We start from the raw sequence: 22,046 nt of genomic DNA, 5'->3' as shown, positions 1-22,046 counted from the left end.
ATTTTTATAATATGATCTCTATCAATGATGGGAAAATTTATAAGAGGCCAAAAGGGTATTGTGTTTCTACAAAAAATATGGTGAGAATATTTCTTTGTGGAAGTGAAGAATATTTCATGCATTTTCTTAGGATAAATAAATATTTTTTGTAATGAAGCCACTCACCCCAAAAATGAAAAATAAAAGATAGATTGAGTAATTAAGTCAAGTGTTTAATGGAGAATGGGTGCAAGTGTGTGTCCAAACCATTCTACTCATTCATGTTGGCAGTCTAGCCCTTGTGTAGATGTGAGTTTGCTATCCTGGGGCTAGTTCCTTGAGGTCAGGGACTGCTTCTTCTTACTCATAAATGTAGATAGAGCTCTGGTACCTGGCCTACTGCCTCTCATGAAGTGCCCAGGTGATTCACTGAAACAGTGAAACTAAGTTAGCTTTGAGGGTGAAGAAGAGAGCTACCAGTCACCAGGAGGAAATGGAGAAATTCCTGAGGAGAAGTGTTAAGCTGTCATATACCATAAGTTTCCTAAACAGGAAAGTGGAAAAGACATTTAGGTTGAAAGAATAACCTGTGTCAAAGAATAATCAAAAGAGCCTAATGTGCCCAGAGAGCATCTTTAGGGGCTGAGGTGAGAGAGGAGGGGCCAGATCTACAATGACAAGAAAGAATTGGAGGGCTTTGCTATTTCATGCCAATATTTAAGTTTCCTCTTTGGATATTGGGAGCCTGTGGAAGGAAGGATTTTAAACAGGGGTGTGACAAGATCAGAGCTGTGTTTTGGGAAGAGAATACTGTTAACTGTGTTAAGAGATGAGTTAGAGAGAAGACTAAGTATAAGGATACTTGTGACTTTCAAATATGTCCAGTTGAAAGTATCAAATTGAATTTATTAACTCAGGGGAGGGGACAGGCAGACAGTTGTGAGACTCACTTCATTTTCTTAATTGAAGCCATAGAAGGAATTGCAATTATACAAAGAGAGACTCGAGCAAGAAGAAAAGACTATAATGGAACCTTGGAGAGGTTAGGAGAGTGGTAGGAGAAATCATAGGGAAACCAGCAAGAAACGGTTTAAGACAAAAGGAGGAAGGATTTTGAGGAAGAGAGAGCATGAGTGGTAAGCTGTGTCAAGTGCTATGGTGATATATAATTGGACAAAGTCTGAGCTGAGGCTTTTGGATTTGACCATGATGAATTATGTTTGTTGCTTTTGGTTTGTTTTGTCTCTTTAATTAGATTTTAAGGCATTCTTTTAAAGAAACATAGCACCAACTTTAAATTCTCTCGCTGTGCCTGGCAATTAATTAGTAGATGCTGAACCACTTCTTTGCAATACTTTTGGGATAGTTGACAAGCTAAAAAATATAATTTATAAGTACAAATTATTTCAAGCATGATGTAAATATAGAAAGCAACTTGTGTATCTAAGACCATGCTTTCAGACTGAAGTAAAATTATAAGCAGTGTTATATCAAATGTACATTTGCCATTGGTATTTTAAATTGAGTATTATACTATAGTGATTTTTCTTTATTTGTTTGCATAGCCTGGCACCTGTGTTTGCTCTGTTTGTACCATTTTACTGCTCCATACCAAGAGTCCAAGTGGCACAAATTCTGGGTCCGTTGTCCATCACAAACAAGACATTGATTTATATATTGGGACTACAGGTACAGTATGCATTTTTATGTTCACGTTTTTTTAACCAGATTTTTTTTTTTTTTGGTCTTTTTCTCATTTGATCTCCTTGAAAACAATGGTTTTTTTCCCCATAAGTTTGGCTTCATGATCTATATCAAATGTTCAAAGGAAGTGTTACAGAATGAGAACATCAAGGTATATAAGGTACTAGAATACTTTCATAGCCTTTAGAATCTGATAAGAGCTTTCACTGTAATTTGTATCAGTGGAAAATATTTTAATTTCATTGTACAATAGCGTGTAAGTACTTTTAAAAATCATAGCATGAAGTGGAAATAAATGAGAACAGTCAAAAGGTGGAAAGTGGAAAATCACTGTCAAAATTAATTTATTGAGTACAGTGTCACAAATAAAGCTCTGAAGAAGAAACCAGATACTCTTTACCAGCCCGAGCTTTGGAGTTTGCTAGAAGCATTACCAACTTTATAACTTCTGTGTTGCATGGCATGATAGCACTGTCACCATCTGCTAAATGGTTTGATACGAAGACTAGTAGAGTACTTATTATTTAACTTAAATTGGAAAAGATGATTACCACGAATATTCAGTAAATATTGATCGCTCTCTGCTGGTTTCCAGTCCCTGTGGTAGAAAACACATGATTTTCAGTTTTCTACCTGTAATACTTGTCACTTTTCTTTCACTCTCACAGCTTTTGATGTAAAACTTTTATTCTGCTCTTTCCTGTAGTACCGTGTGTAGTTTGGCCTTTTGATCCACTGTTAATACTCATAACATTCCTTATCCCACACATATCAAACCGGATACTAGTGTCACTATAAAATGCCCTCCTCCCTCCCCTTTTAACCTTTAGCATTTCCTCTAACTTCTCTAGTCTGCTGTCATGTGTTATCAATGGCTCATCTGGGGTGGGTGTTTCCTTATCACTTTTACAACCATTTCTCATGAAACTTCTTTATTCTTCATCTCTCAACCTATATAGTGTTACACTTTCCCTTATCCTTCCTAATATTTGTTTAACCTAATAGCACATTTCTGCAGTGTATTCTTATTACTAGTATTTGCTCTGGCATGCTTAATCTTTTTTAAAGATGTTACAATAGGCAGAATGCAATGGTAGAAGGTACCCTGGACCTGGGACAAGAAACCCAAGTTCTAGTTCTAACATGGCACTCGCTAGCTTATAGCTTGGGTCAAGTTATAGAAGCCTTCTCAGCCTCATGTTGACTCTATAGTTTCTTCCAACTCTGAAGTTATATACCATCTAGAGAGCGAAAAACATTGTTTTATTAATTATGGGCTATGAAGTCAGTGGAGCATTGCAGAAAGTCTTTGGAGTTAAGTAGACGTTGCTCTAATTTCTTGCTCTGGTAATTACTTACTTTATCACCTTTTCTGAGCCCCCATTTTCCCATCTGTGAAGTGGGGTGATAGTATCTATCTTAACAGGAACATTTGAAGGATTAGAGATAATAGTATTGGTGTTTAGGGTAAGCTGAACAGATAATAAGAACTAAGTCACTTGGTCCCTATTATTAATTAACAATTTATATCTCTACGTCTACCACATTGGTGTTCTGAAATTGTGAATGTTTTTTATTTTCTGGTTTTTGGTTTGTTTTTTGTTCTGTTTTATTTTTTGGTAAAGTAGAAGTTTATATCAAGAAGTAGAAGTGAAGCTACCTCATTGGCCTTTTTGATAAAATCTAAAGTCCTCAGCATGAGTGACATCCAGGATTCTTCTTGCCTATCTAGTATCAACTTATACCTCCCCACCTTGAAGAGACTGTGAACCCCTTATTTTTATTTTCTCCTTCCCTCCTTCCTTCCCTCCCCTCTAGACCGTTGTACATATTTCTGTGCCTTTCTATTTCTCATGCAACAGCTTCTTAAAGCCACAGATATTTGATGAATGAATGAGTGAATGAATGAATTTAATCATTATCAGAAGAGCAAAAATGTTTGTGAAGGGTCATTTAAGTATCAAATGGCTTGAGAACCAGTCATGTAATGCACTGTGCTAAGGACTGTGGGGGATAAAATGAAATATGAGATGTGGCACCAGTTGTCAAGGAGCCCAGCTATGAGAAAAAACATAGACACTGTCAGAATATGAGCAGACACACTTAGAACCAAACATGCAATAAGATGGGGGGCTTAAGAGTCCAAAGGAAATAAATTTTTACTGACAAAATTAATGATATGCTCATCTTACTTGTATGTGAAACAGTAGCATGGAGAGATCACGAACGGGGGACAGTGGAGCCAGACCACTGGGTGTATACTCACAGCTCCGCCACTCAGCAGCTCTTGGACCGTGAGCAAATTACTTAACCTCTCCGTTTTTTCATGGGTAAAATAGAGTTAATAATAGAACTTACCTCATGGGGTGATTAGGAGGATTCAGTAGATTTAATATGTGGAAAGCATTAAGATCATAGCTTGGCACATAAATGCTATGAAAGTGTTAGCTATTTTATTATTCTTTATATTTTTAAAAGAACATTACAGAAAAAGTATTTTCCACATAATTCCAATCCTCGTATTGTCAGAGTCATTTACACTGAACAAGCATCCATGCTAGATCAAAAGATTAAACTTTAGACCAAGGGGTTAAAGTTGCAGCTGATGCCCACTCTACATAAGCTAGTGCTAGAGCAACACTCGTCAGCCTCCTTTTACCTGGGCTTGGTCATCTCTTTCCTTTGTATCTGCCTTCTTTCTATGTATCTTTTTTTTTCTTACGTGTTCCTGAAAAATGTGTGTAACTTTGAGGTTTTCATCTAGCACAGTGCCAGCAATGAACTTGAGTATCTTTTCTGTACAAGCAGAAGTAGTTAAACTCCCAATCTAAAGATCTGTATATGAAATATGAGCAAACACTACGCTACGAATCTTTACTATCTTCTAGGAACACTTTGAGATGTCCATGACTTTTTTTAAACCCTGTCCACAACTCTCAAATGTAAATGATTTGAAACACAGGGAGAGATTTCATAAGACTTAACCTTAATTACTTTTGCCATTAATTTACTTTGATATCGTTACTTAGTTTGCTCTTCCTTGGATGAACTGGGATGAGAATATCAACAGTTAAGCAAAATAGCATTGGACATAGACCTATATGTTTGCAAAAGTCTTCCCATCTAAATTTAGAGTAATGATAAGAAATTAATATGAGAATTATGTAAACTGATATTACCTGTCATTACTTAACACCAAGCATTGGATGGTAACTACATATTTTGTATATTAATTCTAATAATTCCTTTATATGTGGTATTTTACCTTGTTTAAGTCAATTAATGTTCATTTTAAAATAAGAATATGCTTGAATTTCACTTATTTTTCTTTGCATGGGAGTGGGCCAGGTTCAACCAATCTGTTTTAGGCTATGAAAGGTGGAGGTTTTAGTTAAAAATTAATATATTTTTTTAAAATAACGGGATTGATATTTATTAATTTTCTCTTTATAGTAAGATAAATAAGTAATACTTAACATAAATGGTTATGATTATAGTTCTATAAAAATAAGTGTTCTGTGACTGGCAGTTGAATTTCATTTTTAGTTGCCTTTTTTTTCTTTTATAGCTTTTCACCTCTGGTTCCTACATCTGGATTGTAGCCATAAGTGGACTTGTAAGTGTGATTCCCTCCTCCCCCTATCCCCTCTCTTTTCTGAAGAAACTTTAGGAAAAATGTCATATTTAGATTATGGCTCATATTCCTTGTCTCCAACATTCTTCTAACCATGTCAGGTTCAGTGTCAATGCTACTTCTTTAGTGATGAAAAAGGGCCATTGACATAGGTAATTGAGGTGGCCTATTTGTCTAGTTTTGAAGTAATTTTGGTGAAAGTTTTAGCTGAGTTTCTTGTCAGTTTTTTTTTTTTTAATTACATTAGTAGTTGAACTCATAGTAGGAAAAAAATAACAGAAAAAAAATGAAGAAGTTGGGTTTACTAAAAATAATGAGATATATTCTACTTGTTTTGTAAAGAGACATTGTCATGCAAGGGGAAAAAAATAAGGCTAAGTGGAAAGTCAGGTGGATTGGAACTGACAGAAGACTCATCAGGATGTGTGGCCAGAGAAGGAAGAAGTGAATGAGCCCCAGGATTTGGGTGGTGTCCTCATTTTGTGTGCTAGAATGTCTTCGTCTCACCGATCCCCCTCTACTCTGTATATTTTTTATTTGAATAAGCATTTGTCGTAAACTCTATTTATGAGGTATTTAAAAACAAATTTAGAACATGAAATTGAACTGTATTTTTCATTCATGATTTAAATTTGAACCCCCAAATTTATATAAACATAAGTTTGTAACTAGTGTATATGGAATATAGTTTTAATTTCTTTCTTGGAAAAGACTAAGAAAATTACAGAACAAATTCATAATATGTAAACATCAAAGAGAAAGGATTTGGAAATAACTATGTACTCCAGTACAGTCATTTTAATCACTATAATTTGTTTCTAGTGAATGGTATTTTGTGCTACTGTGTCTTTAAGGCTATTCACTTCTCTCTTTCTTTTATGCTCTTGATAGTATTTCTTTTGTATTCGTTCTCTTCATATACAACTAATCCTTCATTCCTTACTGCTTCCAGCCAAAATTCTGGGGAGTGAAGTCTCTTTGTTTGCCCCTCCCTAAGTATTTTCTCAGATACCCAGATACCTGATTTGCTTTCGAACCACAGTGCTGAAATCTGCTGTGAGGTCTTTAAACCATCTCAGCCACCTCATATTCTTAAGATTTGTAGTGACTTGGGGACAGACTGGGGTCAGACTGAGTCTTTGGAGCACAATTGCCAGGGTCTCTGTAATCTAATCTTATTCCCACTTGAACTGCCAGCTTGATTGACATCTGCTTAACCAGCCTGCATACAATAGATAGCTCATTGCTTTCATCATCAGAGCAGCAAGAGTGTTTACTATTTCTTTCATGATACATTTTGTTTCTCTTAGTAGTGATGGTCTCAAGTCCTATTTTGGATTTTTTCCTAAAGCATTCAAGAATTTGAGAAGTACTTTACTGTGTGCTATTTCATTGTTAATGTATCCAACTACATCTTTGATAACTTATTATGTGACTCATTTAAGACATCCCATTTTCTTTATTCTGTTTTTAGACTCCTGGTTTTAAATTAAGTGCTTGCTATCACCTCAGATAGTTTCATTTCGTGACATTCATATTCTAGAATTGGAAGTTACATTTTTCATCTCTCTGTAGTCTTTAAAATCGAAAATGTACAGGTTATTGTCACAGTCTTTTCCAGTACACATGCTTAGCAGGTAGTAAGGTACTTGTTTTGTTTTGTTTTTTAATCGGAAGCTTAACGAATTTTTAACATAAAAATCCATTGTTGCAAAAGAGTGAATAGAATTGCACAATATTTGGAATATAATTTCTAGATAAATTTAGCATTTAAATAATCCCACTGTGAATACCTCTGAGCCAACTGAATTTTTACTTTTTACAGTAATTCAGCCAGTGTTAAGTGCCCTTCTACCATGAACATGAATCTGATAAATCTTCATAATCAGCCTTGTTATTTATTATTATTCCTCTACAATTAGATGATAGTGTGTTTACTTGCAATGATTAATATCAGTGAGAATCATAGCCAATTTTCCTGTATAATATACTGTAAGTATTGATGCTTGTTTTGAACATAATGAATATTTTATTTCTGACTTTTTTTAGAAAACTACATTTTATTATGAAATATTTCATATAATATGGTATGCTTTAGATAAAGAAGAGGATATTAAAATTATTTGTGAATATTTGCTTTACACACCACTGATTATAGGATCAAAGTCCGAGATTCACAAAGCCACAGCTTGTCCCAGATGTCTCTTGCTCAATGTGACTTCTCTCCCTACATGTATCAAGTGACTTCCCTTTTTTATTGTTTTGGTTTTATGCTAAATAAAATACTAAAAAGAAAATAAAATTCTTACTACCAAAACAAGATGCACAGATGGTATTCAGTGTTTTTGGGGAATGTTAGAAACTTCGTTGATGAAATTTCACCTTTAAGTATTAAAACCATCAGTTTACCGAACATGCTGTATGTGTTAAGGAAGTAATTGTATTTCAGTTTGGCACTTATGTGTTCTTTAAGAGAAAGAGCTTTATTTAAAAAAAGACATTTGCGTAAAACATAAGGCATATGTTATCTACTGTCATAGAAACCAAAAACTTACTCATATTTTCTGGAAAGCTGCCAACTTTGAATTTAGTTTATTTTATGTAGTTATTGGTAGATTATTTTGGTTAGACTGGTTTTTCTCTCTCCTTGTCGCATTCGTTGTTACATGATTACAAATGTTTCTGAATATATAACTTAAAAATATCCCACTGATTAAAAGATTTCGAAATTTCAAAAATGTTAGTATGCACCTGCTTCCATCATGTTCTCACCATGATGTTTAACTGTTCTTAATGTCTTTGGTGAAAGCTTTAGAAACTGAGAAATCTGTGTATTTACAATGTCACTAATCTTGTTACACATTAATGTTTTTTTTTCTTAAAGAAAATGTTTCTTACTTACTGAACTTTACTTAAGTTCTTTGTGTGGTTCTTCGGTGAGACTTTGGGCCATCCATATCTCCACACTTCTTCATTTTCTGCCGCTTTATGAATCATAAAGCGGCATCATAGTGAGTCATTACTGCTGGAATGGACCCTGATTCTCAAAAGTTGAAGTTTGGGCCTGAGCTAATTCTGGTGTGATTAAAACAGAAAGAGCCTGCTTTTGCCGATATTCTCTTTTTACATTTCAAGCTAATTGGGAGTGAATTAACAGACAGGCCTGTTATTTCTCAGACTCTAGGCTTCACCCCTTCAACATATCCCTTTACGGTCTGCCCATTTCCTGTGTTTTTTACCTGTTCCTTACAGTATATCACACTTTGATTTTCTTGTGATCAGCAACCTTATTATGAAACAAAGTCTGTCTTAATAAGATTAGAAACATAGATTGATACCAGATTATTTCGTATTTTGAATGTGGTCTGAATTTGTATTTTTTTCTGTAGACAGTGAGGAATCTTTAAAGATTTTCAAATGAAAAAACTTTATGATGGTGCAAGATTATGGAAGTCTTATTAGGGTTTGCAAATCATAGACAAGAGGAAGGGAAAAATGAGTAATCATGAAGGAGTCGGGATGGCTCATTTGTGGGCTGTGACATGCCTTTCTCTCTTCCCTCTGCAGTAGTTTTAAAGACAAAAAAGAAAACATCGTCCTATGGTATCTGTAAAAGAAAAAACATTGAACAACCTTATGTTGATTGGCTTTCCAAGTCATGGTATAGCATTAAGAGGAATGCTTATGGACTAGCATAACCTACCATGGAAATCTAAACTACTTCAGAGTAAGTTGTGGAGGCCTGACCTGCTGCCTGCACGAATGAGAATGGGATGCTGGATCCTTCATGCCTTCCCCTGTTTTTCATGTCTCTCTTCATGTTTCCATTTCTTCTATTATTCTTTCTTCCCTTAGATTTCTTGTCCAGATTGACCAAAGAAGGATACAGTATAGCAGGTCAGATAACTCGTTTGATGCCCAAGGTTTTCAGTCAAACTTTAGAAACGGAGATTATTTTCTAGCAGTTCATTAAAAATAAGGACAGAAACTGCAGAGGGTTGTCAAGACTGGTTAGAGGTCTGAGTTTGGTTGAGCTTGTGAAAGGACAAGTATAAAGTAGAAGACAACATTAGATCTGTAGGAAGTATTCATTATTTAGAGGGTGCTTTCGCCTTCTGAGAATTAAAATAGTTTATAATCCCAACACTGAATCGCGTGTTTATTAGTCCATTGTACCTTTCTCTCTCTCCCTCCCCCTTCTCCTCTCTTTCTCTTTCTCTAATATATTGATTTATTCATTCCTTCTGTCTTCTCCCCTTTTCCCTCCCTTCCTCTCTATGCCCCCTTCCCCTCTCCTGACCCCAGGTAGCCTGGTCCTACTGAAAGGAACCTTCTGTCTTCTGCCTTGTCAGCAGTTGCAACTCGATCCAAGGCCGACAGGGAACATTTATTAGAGAGGTATTACACAGTAAAGAAGTGACTACTAGACTTTGATTTTTAAATGTTCAAAGCAGAATAAATGAAGTTATGCCAATGTCTTAATAAAACTAACTGGAGCAGAAGTGCCTTATAAAATATAGCTATACAAATTTTTATTACTGTAACTTAGCTTTTACCTATAGGCAAAAACCTGGCCTCCTTTCAAAGCCTTTCAAAATTTGGCCTCTTATACCACTTCCACCCCTGTGTAGCATATACTTCAGTGACACTGAACATTTTACTGTTCTCAAACATCTCTTCCTATCTCACTGTGCCATTGTGCAATCACTTATTTTTCTTTAACAAACACACAGCACTTACTGTGTACCAGGCACTTGCGGCAGATTATATTATTTGTTCAAATATTTTTGTTTGTTCAAAATATTTGATGCCCCTCTCTGCCGGGCCCCTCCCTACAAGTCCTCTGCATACCCCATTAACTTCAGGCTTTACTCTGTGACTTACATTAGCCACTAAAATATGAGGACAAGTGATGAATGCTTCACAAGCAGAAGTTTTGAGAGCCATTGCATGGTCCTACCATTATTCTCTTTCCTTTACCATGAGAAAAGCATGTGCTAGATAGAAGCCAGAGTGAAGAAGACTCATGGAGCAGAGCTGTGGTCAACATGTAAGATGAGTGAGAAAAAAATTTTGTTACAAGCTACTAAAATTTGAGATAGTTTGTTACCACAGTATAACCTAGAGTAAGCAAACTAATACAGCCCATTTCTAAGCATAAATATTACCTTAATTCGTCCTCATAAAAGCCTAATGAGCTAGGGATGGTTATCACCATTTTACTGATGAAGAAACTGGGCACAGAGACCTTAAGTAATTTGTCAACAATATAAGCTGGTAAGTAGTGCAGACAGGATTCAGATGCAGATACTGCAGCTTTAACCACACATGCAGTTTCTCTCTACCATATCCCTTCTTTTCCAAGAAAAATTGTTTTAAGTCCTGACTCTGAAGCCTTTTCTGAGTTAACCCTGTCTTTCAGTTTAGGAATTATACATTATTCTTTATAATCTATAATCCCCAGTGCCTAGCACAATGTTTATTTACATTCTGTAAATAATTGCTGAGTTTCAGTATTCAATATTATAAAAAATAATTTCTGTGCTATAAAACACTATGATACTTTGTTATTGTTGGGATGCTTTCAACACATCCTGCCTTCCTAAGTTCTTGATATGATCTCTACAGTGGTGGAGAACATGGGTTTCCCACTTTAAAGATGAGGAGGCTGAGGTTCAGGCTGCATAACTGATGGGTGGTAGAGCCAAGACCAAAGACCAAATGTCATGGTCCAATGCCATTCACTGTACTTGTCAATGCTCTCATCCATGTCTGTTCCAACCACAAGACACTTAAGTACAAAGCTATTCTTAGATCTTCCCTTGACTATATCCGTAAGGTGAGGCCCTGTTGATCATCAGTGGAAACATGACTCTGGATATGAAGAAGTTGTAAAAGTACCCAGAGGTGCTGAAAGACAGATAGCAACAACTTTCTGCAGCCTTCACCATGAATTTTGTGGGCCAACCAATATCCAAGAAAACTATCCCATTGGCAGCCTCTACATTCTTTCTGATATGAAAAATCTAGTCTATAGCTAAACTTTCTCTTCTAAAATCATCAAGATATTTAACTGGTTCTCCATATGATGGATTAAAGATGCAGCTGAAACCACACCTTCAGCAAACTCATTGTGTGTGTTTCTGGCATTGTCATGTACAAGAAAATGAAGCAAAGAATGGCTTTGAGAAAATTTAAAGGATAATTTAAAATATATTTATCTGGTTCAGTAGTGCTGCTGGTCAGAGGGAAAGGAAATGGCAATAAAGACGAGGTTATCATGAAAACAGCCATACTTTCTAATTTTAGACGATTTCTGGTAGATTATCATGTCAGTTGAAGCACAGAGCATTTTCCCGCAGAGTCTTTGCATTGTTTTCCTGTCAAGAGATGGGAAGTCTTGACTCAATTGTGATTATCTCTTTAAACTGATTTTTTTTTTAAATAGAAGTGTCCAGTGTTTCCTCCTTTTGAGGGGCTGATCGTGTTGATGTATCTCTTCTTTCTTGATGATAACTTATGGGAAAGGACTATGGTAAAATCAGTGCATGCTGTTTTGAATTTATTCATTTATAAACAACGGCATAGCTTATTATCAAAAAATCTTCTTATATTAGTTTGTGTTAACTGGGAACATTTTCAAGGTATCAAATTTTTGTTGCTAAAGATCATTTGTAGTCTGCTAAAATTCCACCTCTTTTATAAAATTTAAAAGAAGGTTTATGTATCTAGAAACGTGTAGATCTATCTAGAGCTTCACATTCACTTTTTTTAATGAAGAATTCTTTTTCTATTTATGAAAGTGTGATTTACATACAATTTTAAGTTTACAGTGTGGTGAATTTTCGTAATTATATACAGTTGTGTAACCACCACCACAATCGAGATAGCAAACAATTCCCTCACTCTCAACATTTTCTTCATTCCTTTTGCTCTCTGTCCTTTCACCCAACTGCCATCCCCAGATAACCCCTGATCTTCTTTATGTGATTATAATTTTGCCTTTTCTAGAATTTCATAGAATTGGAATCATACAGTATGAAGTCTTGTGTTTACTTTTTTCACTTAACATGATGTTTTTGAGATCAATCTATGTTTTATTAATATTTCATTTCCTGTTATTGTAAGTATTAATCTCTGGTATGGTTGCACCACAATTTGTTTATCTTTTCGCCAGTTGGTGAACATCTGGGTTACTCCCAGGTTTGAGTTATTATGATAAGGCTGCTATGAACATCTGTGTACACATTTCTGTGTGGATATGTGCTTTAACTTCTCTTGGATAAATACCTAGAAGTAGAACTGCCAGGTCATATGATAAATATATGTTTAACATTATAAGGTACTACCATATTATTTTATAAAGCAGCTGTACCATTTTGCATTCCGCCATCAATACATGAGTGTTCCATTTGCTCCACATCCTTGCCAACACTTGTTATTATTAGTTGTTTTAATTTTAGCCATTCTAGTTGGCATGTAATTTTAATTTGCATTTCTCTAGTGACTTGTGATATTAAGAGTGTTTTCATGTGCCTGCTGACCATTTGTATATCTTCATTTGTGAGGTGTCTGTTCAAATCTTTTACCCACTTTTTCACTGCGTTTCATTTGTTTTCTAATTGAGTTAAAATAATTCTTTTTATATGCTGGATGTAAGCACTTTGTTGGCTACGTTTGGTAAAAATTTTATCCCAGTGTGTGGCTTGCCTCTTGTTTTCTTAACTGTGTCTTTCAATGGGCAAAGCGTTTAATCTCGATTAAGAAATATTTGCTAATCTAAAGTCACAGATTAGATCTTATATTTCCTTTTAGAATTTAATAGTTTTTGCTATTACATTTAGGTCTAAGATCCAATTTGACAGTACTTCCTGTGAGATAAGGGTTTAGGTTTATTTTTTTATATACGGATATCCAATTATTCTATCACCGTTTGTCAAAAAGACCCCTTTGTCCTTTGTATTACTTTGTCACCTTTGTTGAAAATCAGTTGGCCAATGTGGATCTATTTCCTGACCACCTTTTCTATCTCAATTTATATGTCTGTCTTTATACCAGTATCATACTGTCCTGAGTACTTTTGCTTTCTGCTAAGTCTTGAAATCAGGTCTTCCAACTTTATTCCTCTTTTCAAAACTGTTTTAGTTATTTTAGAAACATTGACTTTCCATACATATTTTTATATCAGCTTATAATTTCTTCAGAAAAAAATCAGTTGAGATTTTGCTTGGGGTTCCATTGAAACTGTAGGTCAGTTGGGGAGGATTCCCATTGCGATGATTTTAAGATGTAACCGCAAATTGCTTTACTCAAGGTGGAGCTTATTTCCCCTCTCTGAGAGTGTGGGCTATACTGAGGAATTCACTTATAATAAATAGAATATGGCAGAAATGATGGAGTGTGACTCCAAAGCTCAGGTCATAAAACAACACAGCTCCTTCCATCTTGCTCCCTCTGAGATCACTCTCTCTAGGGGAAGCCAGCTAACTGTCATGAGGACACTGAACGCAGCCCTGTGTAGGGGTCCACATAGCAAAGAACTATGGTCTCCTGCCGACAGTCAGCACTGACTTGCCAGTTGTGTTTTTAATTCCTTGGAAGCTGATCTCCCAGCTCCAGTTAAGCCTTCAAGTGAATGCAGGTAGGCTGACATTTTGACTACAGCCTCATGAGAGACCTTGAGCCACAATCACCCAGCTAAGCTGCGCCAGATTTCTGACCGCCATAAACTATGTATACAGTAAATCCTTAATTGTTTAATCCACTGAGTTTTGGATAATTTGTTATTTAGTAATGGATAACTAATATAAGTATTTTTAACAATACTGAGTTTTCCAATCCATGAACATGGTATATCTCAACATTTATTTAACAATTCTTTAATTCCCCTTTGCAATCTTTCGTTAAATAGATTCCTAAGTATTTGTGCAGTTTTGAGTTGTTTTTATAATTTTTGTTTTGTTTGTTGCTAGTTTAGAGCAATGCTTCTCTATTTTGCTGTTATATCCTCAACTTGCTAAATTTCTCATTATTTCTAATAGCTCTTTGTGGGTTCCTTGTGGTTTTCTCTATACATGATCATGTCACTAGGAAATATGTTTTGTTTATACATTTTAGTTGTTCTTTTCTAATCTGTGACTTTTATTTTTCTTGCTTAACTACACTAGCTAAGACCTCTAGTACAATGTTAAATAAAAGTGGTGAATGAGCATCCTCGCCTTGTTCCTTGTCTTAAAAAGCATTGAGTTTTTCACCATTGAATCTATATATCTATAAATCCATAAATCATTTTAGATCTTCACATTCATTTTTAGTTTATTATTTTTGGTCCAATGTAAGAAACAAGTTTCAACATAAGCCCATTTAGTTTGTTGAATCAGCTTAGGAGAGCGGGTATAATTTGAAAGAGAGATGCTTTCCTTCTTAAAAGATATGTTAAAAGGTATTTACATTTAAGCACCAAATTAAGGCTTTTTCCTTAATGTGCTAGAAACTCTATTTGTCTCCCAGTTTATTTTTAACTTAGAAACAGAATCTTCATCTTATTTGCAGCACCAGTACCTCCAACTAAAAGGTCACATTTCCCAGTTTTCTTTGCATCTAGTTATAGACACCAGACTAAAATCCTGGCATCCTGGCTGGTAAACTATAACATACATATTGCTGGAACTTCTGGGAAGCTTCTTGGAATAGCCCTTCATCCTTTTGTCCTTCCTTGTTTTCTTCTCCCTACTGCCTGGAATGCAGTTAGGATGGTTGGAGCTTTTTTAACATGAGAGAGAAATGAACATCTGTTGTATTTAAGCCATTGTTATTTACAGTTTTCTGCTTTATGCAGTTAATCTAATGCCAATGCATGATTTTCCAAAAAGAAAAGCTTAGAGCAGGTTTCTAAGATAATTTGTTAGAAACAACCTGCGATCAGTCTAATTCTGTCCCTATTCCAGCTCAGCTTTCCAAGAATCAGGACATCAGTATTTTAACTGGATCCTTCAAAATTATATTAAAAGAGATAAGAGCTATAGATGGAGTTCATGAGTCACTTCTGAAATTGACAAAGAACAAGATAGCAAGACTAAAGGCACACAATTCTGTCTATCATGAAAAGAATCATTTCATAATTAATCACAAATGGCAGAAATAACTTTGGGTAACTCCAATTTGCATACAAAATCATAAAAAAAAAAAAGTAATTTCCAAAGTTCCTTCCTTCTTCCTAAGGATTTCCAGTGAGGAGGAAGGACTAGGAAAATGTAAGATTCATAAGGGCAGGGGTTTTCTCTGTTTCGCTTCTACCATATCCCAGTGTTTAGAACACATCCTGGCACATAATAGATATTTAGTAAATATGTGTTGAATAAATAAATGAGGTCTCATTGGATCTGGTTTCCTCAGGACTTGAGTACAAATGAAGTCAAGGGGTCCAGGTGCAAAGGGACCGTTGTCCCCTTTCTCATCCCTGTCTTATGAAAGCAATTCTTTCCCCCTGGGAAAGCAGCCCCTTGTATTTGTCTTAATGACTTTGGATGATAGGTTTCCTGAACGTTGGGACTGTGGCAGTTCACAAAGACCCTGACAGGGCAGTTTGCTGTGTGGATTTTTGTTCAGCCATAGTTGGCTGGAGAAAGAGATCAACAAAAACCTTGTGTCATTGCCAGGTCATGGTTTCTCACCTTTGCCTGCTGTGGTTTCTTACTAATGCTAAACAAGAGCAGAGGACAGTTGAGGTTAATTATTACTAATCAAGAGTGTTTTATATGTTTTCACCCAACAAATTAAATTTATTTGCTTCAAGGGCTTTATTTCATGATTCCCTTTCTAAAAGGACTAATAATCTAAAAAATTGAAATAAGTGTATAATTGATGTCCATGTTCATTAATAGCCTAAAAAACCAATTTCTTGTTGATTTACATTCTCAGTTAGACTTATGAGGTAATGGCTTCTGTTGTTGGCCTAAGGGGAGCTCCTAGTTCTAACCCAGAGCTGTGGCCTGGCGCTTTGGCCTTGGCTTTCAGCTGCATGTGGCCTAGAACTCTCTCTGGTTCTCGTTGCCTGACTTCTGGGTTCATTTTCCTAGCAGGGATTCCTGATCCCTGCTGCTTGAATGCTCTGATTCCAGTGCTGGCTGCCTTTCCCAGACACATGTCTCTTGTTCGTTTTCACTGTATCTCGTCATCCTTGACCTGACTCCTGGCCTGTCCAAGATCACTGCTGCTACTTGTCATTGGGCCTCTCAGCTTGATCTTGGGCTTCCTGGCACTGAAGGCCTGCCAGACCCCTTCATTAGAGTTTCTCTTAGTGTCATATGCAAATTCAAGTAGATGGTCTATGTGCAAAGCCTCTTTTTTCACAGACTCTTTGGGTTTCAAGAAAACTATCATTAAGAACTCCCACTATGAGAAGAGTTTATGAGATAATGAAAATTAAAGTTAAAAGTAATGTATAAATATCAGGTAGTGTAATAATGATACTCTCTTGAAACTTTTGGTAGTAATGAGGTATAACTTAGGTAAAATTTAATATTCTTATCTCATCTTCTCATAGAATAAGGGTGGTATATCAAATATTTATAGAAAACTAAACTCTTTAAGCTCTTTAAATTTTAATCCTTTGTGAATACCTAAAATGTTTTACAGTAGCACTTTATTAATTTGACAACTCGAGGTCATGGTGGTTGGTATATCAGAAGTATGGACAGCCAAACTCTACCTTTTTGTCACATGGGAAAATATAAACTTAGGATTCAATAAGTGCGTCAGCTAGCAATTTTCCAATTTCCTTTAAAAGAATCTAAGGTAATGTGTTTCTTTTTGTGGAGCATTCATTTTTTTGCTAATATTTGTAGGGTAGTTAATATGTGCCAGAGGCTATTCTAGGTTCAGAGGCCAAACAGTGATCAAAACCAACCAAAATTCTTCCCCTTCCAGAGTACACATTCAAATAAGAAGCAGCCCTTAGGGTCGACATTTAAGCAAATGAACACAAAAGCTCTATTTTATTCTTGCCAGAATTTGCAGTAGTATATTTGTTTTTTCCTAGCTCTTACATGTAACATTACAGTTGAGTATTCCCTAAAGCATATACATTAAGCTCTGCTACATACAGTAGGCCCTCTGTATCCACGGGTTTCACATCCATAATTCAACCAGCTACAGATCAAAAAGATATTTTTTTTTAATCTCAAAATGTTCCAAACTTGAATTTGTTACACATCAAGCACTACACTGAATCTGCAAGAATGAAATGATGAGTAGGCATACCCAGCTGTGGCCTGTATGTAAGTATGTATAGGTTACATGCAAATCTAACACCATTTTATATAAGGAACATAAGCATCTTCAGGTTTTGGTATCCGTGCGGATGATGAAACCAGTCTCCCTTCAGATACGAAGGGGCAACTGTCTAGTTGAATTTCTCTCCAGGGTAGTTTACCACTTTACCTTCCCTCAGGACTGTGTTGCGCGTCCTCAGTTCTCCTCATCCTCACCAAAACTTGCTACCAGGTTTTTCAATTTTTGCCAACTGTTATTATATTTAACATTTTTCCTTTTAGCTTGCATTTTCCTGAAAACAGGTGAGGACAAACATCTTTTCATGTATTTTTTGGCCACTCAAATTTCCTCTTCTTTAATTGCCATTTCATCTGCTCTTTAAATTGGAGTGATTGTCTTTTTCTTATAAATTTATAGTTTTTTTTTTTTTATATTCTGAACACTACCTTTGTTCACTACAAGAATTCTAGGTACCTTCTCCCAGGCTCTGACTTGTCTTCTCACTTCATTCATGGTAACTTTTGGCAAACTGTAGCTTTTAAATTGTAAAATAAATAATTTTATGTTTTCTTTTTTTACTTTGTACTTTATGGTTTTTTTAAATTACTTAATTTTATATATATATTTTTTTACATATATGTATTTAGGCATATATATATTTACACTGTGTATTCATCTCCCATAGTTAGCTTTCTTCTGGGCTTTATGTTTTTTATTTAAAAATTCTTCCCCATCCCAATGCCAAAAAGATGTTTCTTCTGTATTTTGTGCAGAAAGATTTACAGTTTTGTAAATTATATTTGTGTCCTTAATCCATTGGGAGTTTATATGTACGATGTCAGGAAGGGAGACCTTTTTTTGTCTTTATTTATAGCTTGTGTATCCTTTCCCTCTAATTTACCTGTTTCTGATATATACCAGATGCCCTATACTCAAGAGTCTGCTTCTGTGCTCAATGAGCTTTAGATCTATTTGAGTAGCTCTACAGAAAGGCTACACTATTTTAATTATTCAAACTTTGTAGCATATCTTGAAATCTGATAGGCCTTATTATGCTTCTTTAAAATTACCTTGGCTATTCTGGATCCTTTATTCTTTACTTTTAATTTTTAAACATGTCTGTTGTAATACGTAACACATACCAAAATGTGCATAAACTACAGACGTCACGAAGCTGAACAAATCACTGTAAAGTAAACATGCTCACATAACCCCACACAGATCAGAGCACTGCCAGCCCCCAATGCCCATCATCCCTCCTGTGACTTCTCTCCCGGGACATATGGTCATCACCTTCACGTTTTGAGTCATGGTTTTCCCACTCAATATATAGTTCAGATTGATCCATTTACTTAAATGAAATCATAGTGTGTGCATCTTTGTGTCTGACTTCATTCCCCCAACATTATGTTTTTTAAATTTAAACCTTAAATATTTCATATGAATTTTAGAATTGGCATTTAAGTTCCAACAACAAAAGAAAACAAAAACCCTATTAAGATTTTATTTTTAATCTTATTAAATTTATATATTAATTTGATGAAAATTGATAACAGTTTTTCACCTTCCCATTTATAGATGTGGTATCTATATTTATTACTTGGGTCATTTTTTAAAATGTCCCTTATATAGTTTTTTAGTCTTCCCTATAAAGGCCTTCATATTTTTCATTAGATTTATTTCTAAGTGTCTTATAGTTGTTGTTGCTGTTATCTCCTAATAGCTAATTGTTTAACCTTTCTAGACAGTCAAATTTATCTTTGGCAACTTTTAAGGATTTCTTTATTTGCTCTACTACAGTGGATCTAAATATATATTTCATTTTATTATCCTTCTTGGGACTTCTGCATTTTCAGTCTAAGGATTTATATTCTTTATTAATTCTAGAAAACTGTCGTGACTATTATCTCTTGAACTATAGTCCCCTCTTCCCATATTCCCTCTGTTGTCTTATGAAATCTCTATGAGACATACACCGAGGACCGTTCTGTCTGTATGATGTCTGTCTCTGTAGAGCCCCAGGCCTCTCCTCTGGGCCCGTTCTACCGGCTTCAGCGCCTCTTTGACCCGTACCCTTAAGAGTTTTTATCTTCTCCCTGTAGATGGGAGAGAGGTTAGATATGGGCTATCCTTGGCACAGGGAGGAATTGGGGTTGCTTTTACAAAGTTAAGATTCCTCCACTTCACTCCTGCCTTTCACACAGAACCTGAACTGTGTGTCTCCAGTCCCTGAACCTGTCCCAGCTCCAGGAGACCCTCTTGCTGGCATTTGTATTTACCCTTTTTTCCATATGCTAAGGCATTTCTAATTACACAATGTGTTTTCCATTTTTCGTGTGTGGTTCAGGATTACAGATGCTTTCTGGCTTCATTGAATAGGGAGTTGGTTTCTGTTTTCGATTTCTTTGTTGCTTTGCGCCATTTTTGAGATAAGTGGAATGGAAATTATTTGAAACCCAAAGTCATCTACCATTCATTCTTTAGCCTTCTCCAGTCTGTCTTTTGCTCCTAGCACTGCACCAAAACTGTTCTTATAAGGTCATCAAAGGCCTCCATTTTGCCAAATGCAATGGTCATTTTCCTTTCTCTGTCTCACTTGAACTTTGAACTGCATTAAACATAAATGGCTAGTATTCCTATCTCAAAACACCATTCTCTGAGCTTCACTGATACTAAACTCTATTAGTTTTTCTTCTGTTCACTGGCAGCCCCTTTTCAGATTTCTTTATTAGCATATCCCACTCTGTCCATCTCCAAAATGTTGATGTACCATGGGTTCAATGCTAAGTCCTCTTCTCTCTTCTGTTATATGCCCACCCTCATATCATCTCATCTAGTCCCATTGCTTTAAATACCATCTAATACCAGTGACTCTCAAATCTTTATTTCTGCTAATTTTTTCCTTGAGTTCCAGATTTCTATATCCAACTACCCACTTGGTGTCTCCACTAAGATTTCTAATAGATACTCCCAAGCTCATTCCTGCATTGCATTTGCTGTTTTCTCTGTCTGAAATGTTCTTCCTCTAATCCTTCTAATCACTGGCACCCCATTATCCTTAAGATCTTCACTCGCGTCACTTCCTCTGAAGCTCCCCTGATCACCCGACCTAAAGAAGGTCCCTACTTCAAGTCACTTTATTATATTTCTTTAATGGAGCTTGTCTGGAGTTGTTTTATGTGTTTGCTTATTTACTGTCTATTCTACATATTGACAAGTATTACCTCTATAAGAGTAGGACCTTGTCAATCTTCTGCTGGATATTAAGTGCATAGAGTAGTACCTGATGTATGACAGATGCTCAATAAATTCTTGCCTAATTAATTTTATTAATAAAACATTAAAGTGTACTCTTCTCCTATTAATTTGGTATGAATAACTTCTTATCTTATGAATCAAATTCACAAAATTAAAGGGTTTTTTTTTACCTACTCATTTTTACCTCAAAAACCATACATTGTATTTAGACCTCTCTTGCCACATAAATTACCTTCAAATGAAAAACAAGCTTGTTTGTAAACAGAATTGTTCATTAGTAACTATTGGTGAGGATTTTAAAATTTAGAAAAATCAATACTTGAAAATTCTATTAAAACACTATGTAAATTTTAAATTGTCTTTATTTTCTGATAAATTTATGATATGGCTGGGTCACATCATTGAACATCAAAGTTATTTTCTGCTAAAATCTCTGTTGGCCACATGCCAATAAGAGTAACCACTGAGTTAGTACGGTGTGAATGTGTTTTTATAATCGGATTTTTTAATGGCTTTTTAAAAAATGACAACATTGTTTTTAAAATAATTTGCCAGTACTTTGAGTGTTAAATGGTTTGGATTTTGCTATCTCTCCTAACTTAACAAAAACATATTTGTTTACTAAATAAATTAATTTTTTGTTGATTTGTACTGCTTGGTATTCTGCAACTTGGTAGGAGTTTTGGTTATCACCTAACACTGCTAAAATAAAGGAAAATAACATCTGAAATATTTTGTGGTTATTGATTTCTATGTTAAATATATTCTTTAAGTTTGTATTACATTTAAACAATCCAGTTGGACTTTTTTTCTTTTAGATTTCTGGTGTCTGCTACAACAGCAAAATGTTACAAGTTCATCAGGTGCTCTGCATCCCTAGCTGGATGGCAAAGTTCTTTTCTTGGACACTTGAGCCCATCTTCTCATCTTCAGAACCCACCTCTGAAGCCAGAATCGGGATGGGGGCCACAGTAGACATCCAGCGACAGCAAAGAATGGAGCTGCTTGATCGACAGCTGATGCTTTCTCAGTTTGCACAAGCAAGGCGGCAAAGACAGCAGCAGGTAAACAATAATAACAATAATAAATTCAGAATTAATGGCGTGAGTAAGCTGTTCTTCTGTGACTGTATGTGTGGTAGAGACTGCATTTCGTTCCTGTGCAACGTGGATATTTCAGCATTTCCAAGTAGAATGTA

At 35.5% G+C, this 22,046-nt stretch overlaps 1 protein-coding gene across 2 annotated transcripts in view; it reads left to right on the top strand.

Annotated features, from left to right (window-relative positions):
• Positions 1 to 22,046, top strand: part of UBAC2 (UBA domain containing 2) — a 162,727-nt gene that overhangs the window by 100,832 nt on the left and 39,849 nt on the right. The window contains exons 5-7 of one of the 2 annotated variants that reach the window (XM_011363217.2): positions 1,545 to 1,668; positions 5,252 to 5,299; positions 21,667 to 21,912. In XM_011363217.2, the coding sequence (XP_011361519.1) occupies positions 1,545 to 1,668; positions 5,252 to 5,299; positions 21,667 to 21,912 (418 nt within the window). The remainder of the gene's footprint in view (positions 1 to 1,544; positions 1,669 to 5,251; positions 5,300 to 21,666; positions 21,913 to 22,046) is intronic. The other variant, XM_011363218.2, reaches the window with a different exon arrangement.

Source organism: Pteropus vampyrus, unplaced genomic scaffold, assembly GCF_000151845.1.
Source record: "Pteropus vampyrus isolate Shadow unplaced genomic scaffold, Pvam_2.0 Scaffold83, whole genome shotgun sequence".
NCBI classification, from domain to species: domain Eukaryota; kingdom Metazoa; phylum Chordata; class Mammalia; order Chiroptera; family Pteropodidae; genus Pteropus; species Pteropus vampyrus.
Note: the sequence above shows the minus strand (reverse complement) of the source record. Positions and strands in the feature narration are given on the sequence as shown.